This window comes from Triturus cristatus, chromosome 10, assembly GCF_964204655.1.
Source record: "Triturus cristatus chromosome 10, aTriCri1.1, whole genome shotgun sequence".
Classification (NCBI taxonomy): Eukaryota; Metazoa; Chordata; class Amphibia; order Caudata; family Salamandridae; genus Triturus; species Triturus cristatus.
In genome coordinates this window covers 766901404-766919522 of record NC_140593.1, presented here as the reverse complement: position 1 = coordinate 766919522, position 18119 = coordinate 766901404, and the positions used below count along the sequence as shown (strand labels likewise).

Here is an 18119-nt window from a genome sequence, read left to right as displayed (position 1 = left end):
TTTATAAATACCAATACATTTTTGTTTAATTAATTAACAATTAATAATTAATTAACAAACAATTGTTTTTCAATAACAAACATTAATAAATGCAAATAATACCAATTAATAATTAATTTATAATATATTAATTAAGGATATACACAAATTATTTAAATAATTATTTTTTTCCAATTATATTACTTCCCACCATATTCCCCTATAAACACAATACCCGCTACAAATATTAATTGAATAAAATTAACATAACTATCAATTTACCTATTAATACTAATTAATTACCAATTAATACTAATTATTTACCAATTAATCAACAACCAATTAATTTGCAATACCAATTAATAATTAACTAATAACAATTAAATTACTTCCCACCCTATTCCCCTATAAACCCACAACCCGCTACAGAAGTAAAATGCAAAATTAAATTAAAGATATATTAATTAACAATATACACAAATAAATTAAATAATTATTTATTTACAATTATATTACTTGCCACCATATTCCCCTATAAACACACTGCCCGCTAAAAATATTAAATGAATACAATTAACATAATTATCAATTAAACAATTAATACAAATTAATTACCAATTAATACTAATTATTTACCAATTAATAATTCATCAACAACCAATTAATTTTCAATACCAATTAATAATTAACTAATAACAATTAAATTACTTCCCACCCTATTCCCCTATAAACCCACAACCCGCTACAGAAGTAAAACGCAAAATTAAATTAAAAATAATTAATAATTCCTATAAATTATTATTTAATAATCTATAATTAAATTACTTCCCACCCTATTCCCCTATAAACCCACAACCCGCTACAGAAGTAAAACGCAAAATTAAATTAAAAATAATTAATAATTCCTATAAATTATTATTTAATGTACTATAATTAAATTACTTCCCACCCTACTCCCCTATAAACACACAACCCGCTACGGAATTAAATTACAAAAAAATAAAAAAACATAAAATTCAAGAATTTAAAAATATTCTAACATACATTCCAATATTAATACATACTTTTAACACATATACTAACACTTAAAACACTATAAAAAATTCGATATTTTTAACAACTATATTATGACTGTCGATATTACTTACTTCTATATTATTGCAATCGATATTTCTTACCTGTTTTTCGATATTCTTCACCACTATATTTTTGCAAGTCGATATTCTGTCCATTCGATATTAAAAACTCGATATTCTGGCTACTCGATATTTTTTTTTCGATATTATGTCTAGTTACCGCCTCCCATGTGTGCAGGTCCTGTAAAACGTAACCGTTTTCAGGGCAGTATGGATCGTGTGCCAGTAACTATAAAGCGTCGGGCAATCCCAAAACATGTGCTTAAACGAGGCAGCGGGCTCCAGGCATCTGGGGCAAGCGAACACACCGTCAGGGAAATATTTCTGTAGCTTTTCGGGGGTGAGATACGCCCTGTGTAGGATATGCAGCTGTATGTTCTTAAACCGGTAATTGCGGGACACTTTTTTAGTGTATTCAAGGGTCCTGGTCCATTCCCTATCATGTAGAGGCCTTTGGAAGTCATTTTCCCAGTGTTCTCTGAGGGGTGCCAGCGTTGGACTCCGCAGGGTCCGTACAGCTTTATAGATCCAAGTGACGAGATGGCGTCCTGGCCCCATCTGCAGTAGCGCATGGATGACCGGGTGCGTGGGGGGTTCTGTGTCGATCACACGCCACTGCCTGCGGCAGTCCGTGAGAAGTTGCCTATGCCTAAGGAACTGCCCCCTGGGAAGCTCGAAGTCCCCGACCAGTGCATCAAAGGTCTGCAAGCTTCCCCCGGAGAACAGCATACCCACCTCCGTCACAGCATGATCCGTCCACACCTGCAGCATTCGCTCCGTGTAATGCGCCCGACACCTGGGGAGCCCCACCAACGGCAGCAGCGGAGAGTACAGGGGAGTATCCCGACTAAGTCGTTGGACACGCGCCAGACAGGCGCGCGCTGTCATGACCTGGAGGGGCCGGGATAGCGGCGGTGTTGCACCTGGCAGCAGCATGCGATGGACAGTGGAGGTTTGAATCCGCCCCGCCTCAGTGATCAGCTCCTCTTGTGCCCGGCCTGCCGTCCAACGTGACACCCACTGTAATTGGGCGGCAAGACAATACGCCTCGAATGAGGGAGCCGCTAACCCACCCTGGTCAAGGGGTAATTGCAATTTTGCCAGGGCTATACGCCGGCGGCCGTTGCCCCATATGAGGGTCCCAAGCAGGGTATCCAGCTCACGGAACAGGGATCGCGGGGGGACCACCGGAAGATTGGAGAAGAGATACAGCAGGCGCGGGACCAGGATCATTTTTGCGACGGCTATCTTTCCCGTGACAGCCAAGTGGAGACCCTTCCAGAAATGGACCAAAGATCGGATGCTACCCATCAATGTGCGGTAATTCCCCTCATAGATATCTTGCGGCGTATGATATAATTTAACGCCTAGGTATCGAACCGCTTGGGGGCTCCACGAGATATCGACGTCCCCTATTCGTATCGGACATTGGGGCACGACTTGTGTTAAGGGATAGACAGTGGACTTGGCCCAGTTCACCCTAAGGCCGTTCACCTCCGCAAAATCATGCAGGATGCGTGATATAGGGGTCAAATCGGCCGTAATATCCCGGACATATATGAGTACGTCATCAGCGTACAGTGATACTGCGTGGGTAGAATCACCTATCGGGATGCCCCACTCCTCACCCGCCCCACGCAACAGGGTCGCCAGCGGCTCCATCGCCAACGCGAAGAGCAGGGGGGAGAGCGGACATCCCTGCCTGGTACCACGTTGGATCGGGAAGGAGTCCGAGATGAGGGGGCCTATACGTGCTCTGGAACTGGGCGCGGAGTAGCTGAGCCGAGTGTAGGCCTGCAGTTTGGGCCCTAAGCCCATGCGTTGCAGGACCTGAAACAGATAGGTCCATGAGAGCATGTCAAACGCTTTTTCGAGGTCCAGCACCAGACACGCTGCCCGGGGGAACCGTTCTCGCACCTGGTCCTACACATGGAACAACCGTCGGATATTAGCTCAGCCCACACCTTGTCAAGAATTTCGCCGGCTAGATCTACCTCCCATTTCTTTTTCAACCCGTCAGTGGAGTCAGCATCTCAGTCTTCATGCGTCGGGATAGATACGTTTATTGCCTTAATGGTGTCCGCTGCTAAAACTACATACTGGCAGGCCATGGAGGTCTGCGGTTCAGAAAGCCCACCGCCCCAGTACTTTTGGATGGCCGATACGAGGGCCGAATGCAGCAAATAATCCCCCCGAAGCAGATCGTATCTATCCTGCAGTGTGTCAAATGGCAAAAGGACAGAATCGTCATAAAGGTCTCCAATAGCAGTCAAGCCCCCCAGGTATTTATCGCCGCCCAGTTGCCCCCATCAGGCAGTGCCATACACACTGCCAGCGGGATTTCAGGTGCTTAGGGGCGGGCAATCTGTGCCCTCGGCTGGCTCCTGCTCCAGCAGAGCTTAAACGTTCTAAGTTCAGTGGAGAGCGTTTTGAGTCGCAAGGGTTGCTGTAAGATAATACGGGAGAGAGTCTGCTCGGGTATCCGATCATCCACACGTCCACCCACTCCTCGGAACACCGACGCCATTGCCTGAGTAAGCCATTGCAGTTGGGCCACCAAATAATATGTCTCGAAATCCGGGACCGCTAGTCCTCCCTCTCCCCTTGGTCGCATAAGGGTCTTTAGGGCCACTTGTCGCCTGCCAGCAGACCATAAGAAACCCGTGATCACTGTCTGAAGCCGCTTGAAGATTGATGCAGGAACCCAAATGGGGAGGGTCCTGAAATAAAACAGGAGCCAAGGCAGTGCTACCATCTTTTTTGGGGGGGGGGAATTTTTAAGGCCTTTATTAACAAGTTCATAACAGTCAGAGCACAGTTTGCAACAGATCCAATCGACATAAACAGTGAGTTCCAAGTCCATTGTAACAAATGCAGACACATTCCCCAAATACAGCAAACAACGAACTAGTACTTTTGGTGTGACAATAAAAGAAACAATAATAGCGTCACACAGAAGTGGGTGGAGGCACCACGGCTATGAGGATGTCAAGTGCAGCGAACAGGGGGAGAAGGAGGGATATGGGAAGCCATTACTGACCTGCAACGGCGACCGCCTTGGGCGGAGTGCCGGCGGGGAGCGCGGGGGAGGCAGCACGACCTGAGGGACTTCGGGTACGGAGATATGTCACCAAGGGACCCCATATGTCTATTGGGCGCGACCTCGCAGGTATTAGGTCCCAGAATTCCTCAAGCCAATAGTGCTACCATCTTTAGCAGGGCCACTCGTCCTGCTACCAAAAGCGGCAACGTTCCCCAAAACTCCATGCTGCCCTGAAGGCCCCGGAGAGCTCTCCCCACATTGCCTTCCAGGAGATTCGCCTGCTTATGATAGATGCAGGTCCCCAAATACGTCAGGCAATTAAGTTCCCAGTGCACACCATCTGTGAGTAAGGGGCCCTCACTCAATGGGACAGTGAGAAACAGACATGACTTCGCCCAATTTACCCTAAGGCCCGCCACTTTTTCAAGATCTTGAAGTAAACTCTTCGCGCCGACGAGGGCAGCCCCCGTGTCCTCTAAGAACATAAGAAGATCGTCGGCGTAGAGCGCGATATAGTGAGTAAAGCCATGCACATATAGTCCCAAATATCGCCGCCCCGTCCAAGCCTGAGCCACTAGCGGTTCAATAGCCAGTGCAAACAACAGAGGGGATAGTGGACAACCTTGACGTGTACCCCGACTCACTGCGCATGCCTCTGAAATCAATCCTCCCGTTTTAACTGGCGCTGTAGAGCACTTATATAGCAAGGCTGTCCAATTCACAAACCCATCCCCCAACCCAAAAGAGCGCATAACCTTAAAAAAGTAGGGCCACTCCAAGCTATCGAAAGCTTTTTCGATATCAACCGAAAACATTACCGCGGACATATTTGAATACATATCAGTTCCAAGATGCGGAGTAGCCATCTCACATTACCAGCAGTATTCCGTGTCGGAATAAATCCCGCCTGGTCTTCATGCACTAAGTGAGTCATATGAGGGAGCAAGCGGATCGCCAATATCCGTCTCAAGATCTTATAGTCAGCAGTAAGCATGGATAACGGGCGGTAGGCTGTCCTATCTGATGGCGGCTTCCCAGTTTCAACAATGGGATAATTATCGCTTCCCGAGTAGTGCAGGGGAGCTGCCCCACCCTCTTTCCCTGGTTATAGAGAATAACTCATTTTGGCGCCAAAAAATCAATATTAGTCGAATAAAATTCAATTGGCAGCCCGTCAGAAACGTGAGTTTTTTCCACGCCATATGTTTAATCGCTCCTCTCACTTCACCCAGCGTAATGTCCTGGCCTAGTAAATCAGCCTCAGCAAGCCCCGGAAGGTTAGCTGCAGCCAAAAAATCCTCCAGAGTTTCCTCATGCAACGTCACCTTACTCTGATATAGCGCAGTATAGTAGTCCTGGAACTGTGCATTAATCCCCTGTTGTGTATATCATGGTTCCCCCGTCGGGCAATTAAGTTCCAAAATAACTGTCCCCCGCCTAGCCGGATTAACCAACCAAGCCAGCAACGTGCTTGATTTTTCTCGCTTGGCATGTGCACGCACTACGTATTTCCTATAGTCAAAGCATCGAAGTGTCTCGACCCCTACTGCAACTTCCTCCCACACTGCTAGCAATTCCCTGTCTATGAGGTTGCTCAGGTCTGTCACGTTCTTATGTACGTAAGCGCTGGTCCGCAGTTTCAATGTCTTGCAGGAGTATCTTTCGTATCCCTACTACACTGGCAATGCAGAGCCCCTTGACCACCACCTTAAAAGCATCCCACTCCACAGCGGTCGACAACGCTGTTCCTGTATTATCACCAAAATACTAGGTGATCCCTGTCCCTACCGCCTCCCGGAAGACTGGATCCTCCAAAAGCTCCTGGTTTAGACGCCAATTTGGGATTGCAGGGCACACCTGGAAGCACTGCACCCGTAGTAACAGTGGGTTATGATCTGACAATGTCCTGGTGAGGTATTCGCTATGTTTGACTGCAGCGTGCAGGTCTGTGGAACATAGTATAGTATCCAGCCGAACATGGAGCTCATGCAGCAATGAAAAGAAGGAATAATCGTGATCAGCAGGGTGGTGAGTCCTCCACATGTCCACCAACCCCCAGCGAGACTGCCAATCCCTCCTGGCTTTACAGATCTTATGGACCGGAGCAGTAGGGAGGGGTGGATGCAACCTATACAGAAGAACATCAGTGACAGAGTTAAAGTCTCCTCCCATCATTACAGTGCTAGTCAGATAGGGTGCCAATTTCCCTGATAACCGAATAAAGAAAGCCTGCTGGTCCGTATTAGGGACATACACACTTCCCAGCACAACATCCCTGCCATTGAGCCAGCTCATAACCATCACATATCTTCCCTCCGGGTCAATAATTTGATGTACCAGCTGAAAAGGGCCCCCCCCCCCCAGAATCAACACCAGTACCCCACGCGCAAAAGCAGAGTAAGCTGTGTGGTACTGCATAAATGGGGACCCCCTCTAGGAATTTTTACTTTCAGGCCAGTAAGAAGAGGGGAGAAAACCAAAAAGAACTAAGAATGCTCCCTCAAGGCCTATCTTTCTATTATACTGAGGACGTTTGCCTCCACACCAGGCCGATCTTGCCCCACGGATGGCGGTTGCAGTCCGGCATGCCACACCCACGACTCTCTCTCGCGGCTCCCAGAGTCCGCAGTCAGCTAGGCCACGGGCCTCTCCAGGCCCCCGCAGCCGGGGAGTCGCGTAGCGCCGAGACCGACGTCGCCACCCAGGGGAACGGCCTCTTCACTCCGGGTTCGGCCACTAGCGCCGCTCCACGAGCCCAGAGCCAGCGAGCCCCAAACTTGGCTCAGCTGTTCCCGACCTCTCGATGGATATGTAGGCGGCAGCGTGACGTCTCCGCTCGGTCCCAGCTAGCTCGCTTTTCAGGAGAAAGGTACGGTTGGCGCGGAGCTCCTCGCTCACGCGTCTACCATCATCCCCAGGCAAGCCAAGCCCCCGATAGGTGGCCAAGCGATGCAGTAGTTACAGCTCATATCTCTTCAGGCTCACTGCAATCAGTGCATGTCTGCGGCTTGCTGTTCTCTCCTCCTTGATGGACTCAAAAGATTATCTGCATTAACTGAAGAATAAAATGCTACTCGTACGCTAAAGCTCATACTCTATACATCATTCATCTCAATGCCACTACCAATTCAAGTGCAAAAACCTATGTCAGGAGAGAGCGCCACTTGTAGCCATCACATGCAACACCAACAGGCTTTTCAAATAGCACTCACTGCAATACAACACTCTTCCAAACAAGCACTGCTACTTCTCCGCTAATGTCTTTAGGTGTCGCATCAAGGGTCTAAAACACTAGATAAATGCCCATGAAAAACAAAACTCATGCAGCAATATTTATATTTGTTTCACTCCTGATACCCATTCACCCACATCTATAACGACCATGTTCCCACCTACTCTTGACCACAGACAGTACTCTTCCATGCCAAATTGTCCAACTCTGAGCTACAAATAAAGGTACCCCATAACTCCTCATTTTGTTAATGAGATCCATATGTACAAGACTTCCTTCAATGCTGTCTATTTTGGCTCTCGTTTTTCCTCTCTGAAGTACTTTAGCATAACAGAAACATGAAGCTATACATCTACAATGCCTGCAGCTCTCCACAATACCATAACACCTTTTCTACTCAAGGATCCCTGTCCTTATTGCAGAAACAACAAACGAATCATCTACCTCTACTGATTCAATCCCCAGCATATCCCTCCGTTATAGCCAGAAGCTGCAATTCATCAACAAACATGACGTTGAAAAGAGTTAATGTGCTCTGCAGTAATCATCCAACACAGAAGTTTTTCATTTTTAAATGCACCTCAATATCCACCCACACCACATTATGGTCCTTAGCACAGCACTGCTTCACTGCCAACAAACCCTCATGCTCAGATTCCAGTACTTTATTTGCTATCACCTCACTACTAAAATAGTTTCTTGTGACAACCTGAGGGCCTTTACCACACAGCCCATCTGCAAAAAAAAACAGTAGCTTCTTACCAAATCAGACCCAGCAACACTTACACCACTGCAACCTTATGCATACAGACTAATGAAAATGAATATGGGTTCACTGGTATACTTTGTATTCTGCAACTTGTCTTTTTATTCCCTACAAGTTCACTGTTCTGTTTTACTTCGGGTAAGGTAATTCCAGCGTGCTGAATTTTAGCATCATTATGTGTTTTAACCCAGGGAAGGGAGATTTCTGCCGAAATTAGCAATCCCGAATTCATTGATCACGATTCCACCGTTCTGGATACTTTTCACCAGGCATATACTTTTTAGTTTTTACTGGAAAAATGGTTCAGTGAAAAGCCTTGAGAGTACGTGATTACACTATTTCCACCCAAATCGAGATTATCAGAGACGTCATGCTGAGGGCCTAAGTGCTTATGAGCCCTTTTACATGTAACCTATGCACAGCATTTTAGGACAAAAAGCTGAAGATGGAAATATAGTCAGATACAGTGTGTTTCATTTATCAGATATCTGGATCAAGCATACTGTACCTCAAGGAGTTTTATTTCCACCGTATCATGCACTAAATCAATGCCCATTCGCTTCTCACGATGAAACAGACATTCTTGTGCTATCTGAAAAAGACAAAAAAAAAATATTTTTCTCAGAAACTTTGTATGTGTGCTCTTCGTTTCTTTCCTATGGTACTTTATGAATATAGTTCTGAGCGACAAAAACTGAAATAAAATGCATGGCTTTACAAAACGTTCAATAATAATAATAAAAGCAATACATGGAAGGTATAAATTGAATACTGGAACAATGTGTTCCACAAATGCAAAGTTGATGGACCTTATTCTCCTCTGCCTCCTGGTCCTAAAAATCACACATTATAAGCAAGTATGGTACAGTGGTTGCTAAACCTTGTGATAAAGCTAAAATGTCGATGACTGGTGTTATGTAAATATTTAATGTTTTTGGGTGATTCAAAAAATCAACCCATCAATTTGCCTGAGTGAAGAACGTATGTATATGTGGAAGCGACTGAATATACTATGGGCCTGATCACGACTATGGCGGTCCATTAGACGCCCGTAGTTGCAGTGGCGGTCTGCGGACCCCCAGACTGGTGGCCCAACCGCTGTATTACAACTTTGGAGGTTGGACCGCCACTGGACTGCTGATACCGCCTGGGACGCGTGATCCTGCGGCAGTGGCGCAGCGATCAGAGGAAGTAATATGCTAGTGGTGCTGCTGCAGCACATACGAGCATATTACGAGTCCCCCCACGGGGGTAGCCTGCCGTGAAAAGGGTGGCAATGAGGAAACTAAAGGGGCCCTAATAGGGACCCCTGCCACTCCTAGGGTCAGGGGGTACATGCAGGGGGCACATGTTGTGCCCTCCTGTACATGTGCACCCCCAGTTCCTGCACACTATGGATTGAACAACATTCTGCATTTACATAGTGTGCAGGAATGGACTGCAGCGGTCTCACGGCAGTGGATGTCTAAGGCACGCCTATGTGCCTTAGATGCACACCGCCATAACACCGCGGCAGCACGGACCACCTGTGAGGATTAAGCCAGTAATCCAGCATGCGGGTGGACTACGGGTTTGGTGGTCTTCCTGCAGGGTGCTGGTGTGGCGGCCCGCAGGAAGACCGCAAAACTTGTAATCAGACGCTATGTAATGAGACAGCTAAAAAAGTTTGAGAGTGAGGCATATCCTCATTCTCATAGATGCTATAGGGAGTTAAAATCTAGATGTTGCTATATTTGAAAACCCAACACAGACATATATTTTGAAAAATCAAGATGCTGTTCTCAGCCCACCACTGACTGACAGTAAAACCAGGTCCTGGCACTTTCTGTCCCCTGAAAATGCAAGGGAGTGGATAGGTGTCTGGTGGAAGACTGAACAGAAGAAAGGGAGAGGTGTCAGATGAAAGCAGAGAGGGTGCAGGGTAAATAACAGTAACAGAACAGCTGCAAACCGTGATAGTATGGCCTCTATGAATTGCCAATACTCTGTTTTGGGGAACATCAAGCGTTGATCTCTCTGATGAACTTGGACAATCAATCTAAATGGGATAACTGGGTGGTGGAGCAGCTAGCAGAAGAGATTTAAAACTCAATGGAAGCTCAACTAAGTGAACAGTTGATGAAGAGATGCCCTCCTCTGTTTTAGCCCCCCACAGAGTTGACTTTAAGAAGAAGAATGTGTGTAGAGAGATTTATGACGTTGGCGTACATCTTTACTGAAGTGGTGTTATATGGCAGCATCAATAGTGGTTAGGATAACTCCCTGATTATTTTGAGCAATGACTACTATTGTTTTGTTTGAGGGGATAAGAGTCATGTTGTGGTAGTACAAGGGGTGTATGCCTGTCAAATCCTGTGGTCATTCAGTGATTTTTGGAAACTTTGATGGTTCTAAAGTTTGGGATACAGAGCATTGGGAGCTGGAAGTTGTAGGCCTGCCACAAAATGGAACGGGTTGGTGGTTTGTAAGGTTTTGGCTGCTTAGTTGTTTAGTGTCAGGGTTCTTATACATAGACAGGCACATTGACCTGACAATCGGGACCACCTCCTTAAGTATCTCAGGAAGTAAGAAACCTTGGAATTACCATAGACTCCAAATTATCAATGAATGGCCAAGTGGCAAGTTAGCAAAAGCAAGCATCATTTCTATGAAAACTCTGCGATGTATCTTCCCCACCTAAGGTCCAAGCAGCTATCTCTCTTGTACTGTCTAAACTTGATTACGCCAATGGCCTCTACCATGCATCATCTTTATCAACTATTAAACAATTACAATGAATTCAGACCACTGCTGCCAGACTACTCCTACATGTAAAGCCACAAGCCCACATCTCCCCTGCCTTGAGGGTCCTATATTGGTTACCAGTTGCCAGAAGATCCACCTTCAAGCTGCTTTGTATCACTCACATAGCAATATATGGAACAGGACCACTTTTTATCAGGAATAAAAATCACCAAATACATACAACAAAGGAAACCTCCGCTCAAGACTGGCACCTCGCGTCAAAATATCAGCATGCATGAAATAACCATGGGCGGTACATCTTTCTCTCTTCAACCAGTCAAGCTATGGAATTCATTACCCACAAACATAAGAGCAACAGATAACTATCTTATCTTCAGAAGCCTACTTAAGAGTTGGATCTTTCCTACATGACCACCACACTAAAACACAAATGTACAGCATATGCCTGTGCATGTAAATATGTATAATTAGATTATATGTATGTATATAGATCGGGTAATGTCTCCTGAATTGTCAAGTGAAATGGTCGTAACTAAGCGATACTTGTCATGATGCTACCAGTTTTCTCTGTATGCTGCTGCACTTATTGTAATGTTTGTCGGGATTTAAGGTTGTATGCAAAACGAAAATAAGGTTTAAAATAAACCAAAATGTATGTATATAGACGTGCATTTACTTGTACAAAAATATATACTACGTATGGTTAAAAAATATATATTCTTCAGTTCCGCTTAAAAAATGTATACATTACTTATGGTTAAAAAAAAATATATATATATAGATTAGATTGACAAAGCCTGCTGGGTAGGCGAAGCGCGTCTCTCCTTTTATGCGGGGTCGTGGGAGACCTGAATAGCAATAAAGAAGCCTTATCCATGCATACCTCGAGGACGTGCCTCTTCTGCGTTGGAGCAGGATTGTTTTCTTATATATATATATCTCTCTACCCAGAGAATTTTTTTCTGAGCAGTACCGCTGCGTGTTGATAGGTGGCGTTGGTCGACTCTGTTTTCGTCGTCGGCGTTGTGGACGCGGTGTCTACTTTGACGCCACCCCTGTGCACTGACGTCAGTTCTGACACGACTTTCCACGCCAGAAGCGCAGAGCCATGCAAGACACTGACCACTGGTGCACAAAACTAAGGCCCTGGAAGGGAGTCCCTAACCCTAGAAGTCAGTTTGCAGAACTGGGAGGATAGGTGAGGCGGTAAGGAATCTATAACTAAGGTATGTCTCTTACAGATACATCGTTACTAAAGGTAAGTAACTTGTTCATATGAAAGAGACCATTAGTTATAGATTCCTTACCTTAGAATTGATACCGCAGCAATACCAACCCCGGAGGTGGGTCTGCGAACCAAGTTAACACCAGGAAGTCCTGGAGAACAGAACTGCCGATAAAGCCATCTCTGCGGACTTGGCTGTCCGACAGTAATGTTTGGTAAATGTGTGCAGGGATGCCCTCGGGCTGCCTGGCAGATATCATTCAATGGAACTCCACGTCCCAAAGCAGTAGTGGCTGCCGCCGCCCTGGTAGAATGGGCGCGCAGTCCTACTAGAGGTTCCTTTTTAGCCAAAGAAAAACAGATCTTGATGCATAGGACAACTCATCAAGAGATGGTACCCTTGTGAACTGCCCGACCTTTCTTGTCACCCACATCGTCAACCCAGAAGTCTTTTGTGCGGTCAAGGTAGAATGACAGCTCATGCTTTGGGTCCAGACGGTGGAGCCTCTCCTCCTCTGTGTAAGGGTGCGGAGGGGGACAGAAGGTGGGCAAAGTAATGGTCTGACCTATGTGGAAGGAAATAACCAATGTGGACAGAGTGCCTAGCGCGGAGGACTACTTAGTCCGGATGGACAGCAAGAAAGGGAAGTTTAGAAGATAAAGCCTGAAGCTCACTCACATTGCGAGCAGAGGTAATGGCAAGCAAGAAAGCAGTCTTCAAAGTAAGGAGAAGAGGACAATTATGTAGTGGTTCAAAGGGAGCACACATAAGTTAAGTGAGCACAAGGTTCAAGTCCCACTGGGGCATTACGAAAGGAAAAGGAGGAAAGAGATGAGTGATGCCCTTAAGCAATCAGTTAACAATCGGGAACTTGAATAGAAAAGGCTGATCAGGAAGGCAAAGAAAGGCAGAAAGGGCCAACCAAAAGATAGCCCTTAAGAGTGCCCAGAGCAGAGCCCTGCTGGGCCAAGGAAAGAATGAAGAGGAGAACCTCTGAAAGAGGGGCAGAAAGGGGATCCACAGCCTTTGCTGTGCACCATGCCACAAATTTGTTCCATCTACAGGAGTATACCGTGTTGGTGGAGGGACGCCTGGCTGCCAAGTTGACATTACAGACTTCGGGGGGAAGGTCGAAAGCTGTCAACTGTCGCCGCTCAATCTTCATGCAAGGAGGTGGAGGCTCGACAGGTTCGGATGGAGGACCGTCCTCTGCTGCTGCGACAGAAGATCCTTCCGAAGAGGCAGTCTGATCAGAGGATCGATGGCCATGCTCAAGAGCTAGGGGTACCAGGTCTTTGTGCCCAGTCCGGAACCACGAGAATTACTTGGGCCCCGCCGCGCTCGATCTTCTTCAGCACTCTGGGTAGAAGTGGGGCAGGCGGAAAGGAGTACAGGAGCCCGCATTTCCTGGAGCTCCAGAAGGTTGATGTGGAGCCCGAATTCTGCCGGAGACCAGAGGCCTCTGATCTCCGCCTAGCCCCATGTGGCCGCCCCATCCCAGAAGTGACGCATCCGTCACTACTGTGAAATCTGGTTGGGGAAGGGAGAGGGATCTGCCGCTGACCCAATCCTGGTTTGTGAGCCACCACTGCAACTAACTTGCAGTTCCCCCAGAGATCTGGACAACATCGGAAGGATTCCCCTGATTCAATGCTCACTGGAACTTCAAGTCCCACTGCAGAATGCCATCGGGCATGATCTACCAGCAGAATGCAGGAGGCCACAAGGCCCAGCAGCCTCAGGGTCATTCTCACCGGAATCCGGGACAGAGGCTGAAACATCAGTATCATAGGCCAAATATCCCGGACTCGCTGCTCGGGTGGATAGACCCGAAACAGTGCGGTGTCCAGAACCGCTCCGATGAAAAGGAGCTTCTGAGAGGGAATCAAGTGCGTCTTCGGCACATTGATAGTGAACCTCAGCAAATGCAGGAGGTCCGTCGTAGTCTGGAGCTGGGAAACGACAGCCTGGAGCGAGCCCGCTTTCAACAGCCAGTCGACGGGATAGGGGAAGACTGGAACCCCTGATCTGCGCAGATGAGCTGCGACCAACTTTTTTTTTTATAATTCTTTTTATTAACAGTAGGAATCAATATCACAAGGCAAAACGCAGTACATTCTCATTTCTTATCACGACAAGGTTATTACACAGATAATAACGTACACTATCGTAAAATTTGGTAACTTGTGTCGTGTCTACAATGATTCATCTTGAGCTGTTACCAGTGGTGGGGTACAAATGTTCCCTCTATACTCATTCCCGTCGTTCCAAATGCGGGACCACTTTTTGGGACATCCCCTGGCTACATAGACATGTTTTTCACGGAACATGCACCAATCCATATCCCTCTTCCATGCTTAGACCGCAGTTGCCAGAGATGCCCCCCATTTCTGAGCAATGTTGCGTTTCGCTATCGTCAACCCCAACATAACCCAAGTGATGCGCGTGTTGTTTAGATCCGTGGGCTCCCATACATTCAGGAGACATCTCACCGTCATCACTTTAGTTAACACCCGAGGGGCGCTGGTAAGGCCAAAGGGGAGAACGGTAAACTAAAAATGCTCTTGTCCTACAGTGAACAGTAGGAAACGCCGATGGGCAGGCAAGACGGGGATGTGAAAGTAAGCGTCCTGCAAGACCAACGCTATCATCCAGTCTCCAGGGTCAGCGAGGCCTAAAGACCTGACTTGTGCCCTAGAGTCCTTGAAACGCTCAAGCGTGTTGTCCGCCTTGTCCCCAAACAGGCGACGGCCATCAAAGGGCATGTCCAAAAGGGTAATTGAACATCCACAGAGAAGCCAGTGGACCTCGGCCAGGCGCAGCGCCTCAGGGCTACTGACGTTGAAATCGTTCTTCCCAGCGATTCGGCGGTATCCAGCCCACACCGGATGGTGAACTCTGCTGCATCTCTACCCTCTGTGACAGTGCCAGTGAGCACAGCCTAGGCCTACTCCGGGCACTGCGGCAGCACTTGCGCAACCATGTCCCACACAGAGTGTCTGTAACGGCCCAAGACACATGCAGAGTTCACCAGCCGCAGTCCTAAGCTGGCGGAAGAAAACATCTTCTTCCCAAGATGGTTCAGCTTCTTCGATTCCCTATCTGGAGGAGCAGTAGGGAACGTGCCTTTTGATGTTGAGGCTTGGACCACCAAGCTCTCGGGGGTAGGGTGTTGGGAGAGGAAAAGTGGGTCGCCCTGGGCCGGATGGTGGCCTCATTAAAAGGCAAAAGGGGCTCCGAAGAGACCGCTGCCTGCTGAAGCACCTTAGTCAGAAGGTTAGTCCTCACTGCCACCGTAGGAAGCTCAAGGCCCAAGGCCTCAGCTGCCCTACGCAACAACACAGTGTAGGAGGTCCCCCTCCTCCATAGCCACGGTAGGGGGAGAAAGCATACAAAACCTGGGGAGGTATCCAGACCACTGGCCTCACCCAACTCCTCTCGCCAGTCAAGCTCTTCAAGTTGGTCTGCTAGAGGGTCACCAGACCCCTTCCAGTCCTTCTCACCCTCCTCTGGCTGCCAGTCAGGGCGGGTGGGAATGCCAGGAAAGAACAGTGGTACAAAAGTACCGGTCGGCACCAGTACCGGCGTCAGTCGACGCCGGTCCGGCTCCGTGTCCAAGTCGGGGTGAGGCTGGGGTGGACGCCGGTTGGGGGTCCAACCGGCAACAGGGCGTTGTCACTGAAATCGGTGCCGGGGAAGGTACTGTGAGGTCAACCGGCACCAATCTGGATCCAGGCCTGGATCCTTGGGGGCCAGAGCCAAAACCGCCGGCCTCGAAGGCCCAGGGCTCCCAGCCGAGTACGGGGGGGCCAAAAGCATGGCAGCGGAGTCGGGCTGCCCAAAAGATGCTATGCAGCACTTCGTAGAAAGCTTGAAGAATGGGCAGTTGACGCTCTGGCTCCCGGAAAGGTAGGAAAGCACGTCGGCCGACGGACGGGGAGAAGGCGAAGAGTGACGATGCTTCTTCGCCTTCTTCTTGTGCTTCGACTTACCAGAGGAGTGCGAAGACTTCGATGACGAGTGGTGATGGCTCCACGACCGGTCCCAAGACCTTCCTTTCGACCGGGACCTCGAGTGGTGCAGAGCCAACTGCCGGGCATCCAGAAGCTTTCGGACCACTCCCGCAAAGACTTCGGGTTCATGGCCCGACAGTTGGAGCATGACTTCGGGTCGTGGTCGCTCTCCAGGCACCAGAGGCACACGAGGCGCTGATCTGTGACAGACATTAGCTGGTGACAGGAGTCACAAGACTTGAAGCCGGTCCGAAGATGGGACATCCCTACGTGCACCAGGAGTTGAAGGACTCAAAAAAGATGCGGACAAAAGTCAAAAAAGTTTTAGTCAAAAAGTGACTAAGGGGCACGCTCTCTCCGGATCTGCACTGGCTGGCGTGGAAAAAGAAAGAACTGACATCAGCGCGCAGGGGCGGCACCTTAGTAGACACTGTGTCGTCATCCCGGCGATCCCAATGCCAACGACGAACGCGGAGTCGACCAACGTCACCCACCAACGTGCAGGGTTACTGCTAAGAAAAAAATTCTCTGGATCCAGTCTGATGCCTGGGGGTAATTCTAAGGTATGGAATCTATAACTAACGGTCTCTTTCAGATATTCAAATATGCATGACTCCGTCTGGGAGCTAGACTAGTTTTACACCCTGTTCTAGTCTCTCTATCTTCAAGGAAATATTTACTCCTGAGGAGGGGTATTTTGCCCCCCTCACCAGAGGTAATGACACTGAAATCCACAGAATGGCAAAAGCATTATGGAAGCTTGATACTTGGGAGCTGCATAACTCAGAGATAATGGCCTCCCTATCTGATACCCCTGATAAGAACGAGAAGGAAAATTAAGACCAGTTAGGGGACAATGGCCTCCCTATCTGACACCCCTGATAAGAACGAGAAGGAAAAATTAAGACTAGTTAGCTCATCCATGACATTATACATTATACAAGCATATGAAGTGGTAATCCAGGGACAGCCCATTTTAAAGACAGCAGGAGTGAGAATGGCTAGCTCCGAAACTGCCATGACAAGTGGGACAAGAGTATCAAATATGTCCACAACATTGGGAAACAATGAGGTTGATATTGCCATGGAAGTTAAGGAAATGGTAGACAACTGTGCTGAATTCTCTTAGATGTTTTTGGGCCAGACTGACTTTTTAATTTCCATTATTCTTTATTGATTTTCAAATAACATTTTATACATGACTTTAAGCAACTTACCGTTCTTTCCCCCTCTTGGGGTTATAAATTTACAAGCTTTTACAGGAAAGGCAGTCCTCCAGATAGCAAAATAAACTGAAAAGGATTGAGAAGCCTAGGTAGTGCTTGTGACCGCACTGCCGCTACTCTCTCTCCAATCCCGCACTTTGCATTTTCCCCTTTTTAAACTGTGCTCGTTATTTTACTCTGTGTATTGTTCTACTTTTAAATAAATTGTTTTTAAACAACTGCGCCCTTTTCCTGTACTCAGATAACTTAGACCGGGGTAATTTTGTACCTTTAAACTCGTTGTTTGGTCCACGCCGTTCACTTCTCCCCGGTCCACCGCAGCTGCTGTGATGCTGTTTGAGTGGAGGGAGCTCTCCTGGTGATGGTCCTTTCCCTCCGGAGTACCTACTTCCGGCGGGCCATAGCACTCCGCCATCTTGGAGGAGAGACATTCTAGTTCTCCCTTCAGCTAGTTGTTGAAAGCTACAAAATTTAGCTGATGGAGCTGACGCGCAGCACTGAGAAGCCTAGGTAACGCTTGTGACTGCACTGCCGCTACTCTCTATCCAAACCCGCACTTTGCACTTTCCCCTTTTTAAACTGTGCTCGTTATTTTACTCTGTGTATTGTTCTACTTTTAAATAAATTGTTTTTAAACGACTGAGCCCTTTTCCTGTACTCGGACCACTTAGACTGGGGGCATTTTGTACCTTTAATCTCGTTGTTTGGTCCATGCCGTTCACTTCTCCCCGGTCCGCCTTAGCTGCTGTGACG

General features: G+C 47.5%; 1 protein-coding gene across 1 annotated transcript in view; it reads right to left on the bottom strand.

Annotated features, from left to right (window-relative positions):
- LOC146789978 (tektin-5-like) overlaps positions 1-18119 on the bottom strand; it is an 881871-nt gene that overhangs the window by 814495 nt on the left and 49257 nt on the right. Inside the window, exon 2 of the mRNA XM_085631236.1 lies at positions 8665-8748. Within this exon, the coding sequence (XP_085487362.1) occupies positions 8665-8748 (84 nt within the window). The remainder of the gene's footprint in view (positions 1-8664; positions 8749-18119) is intronic.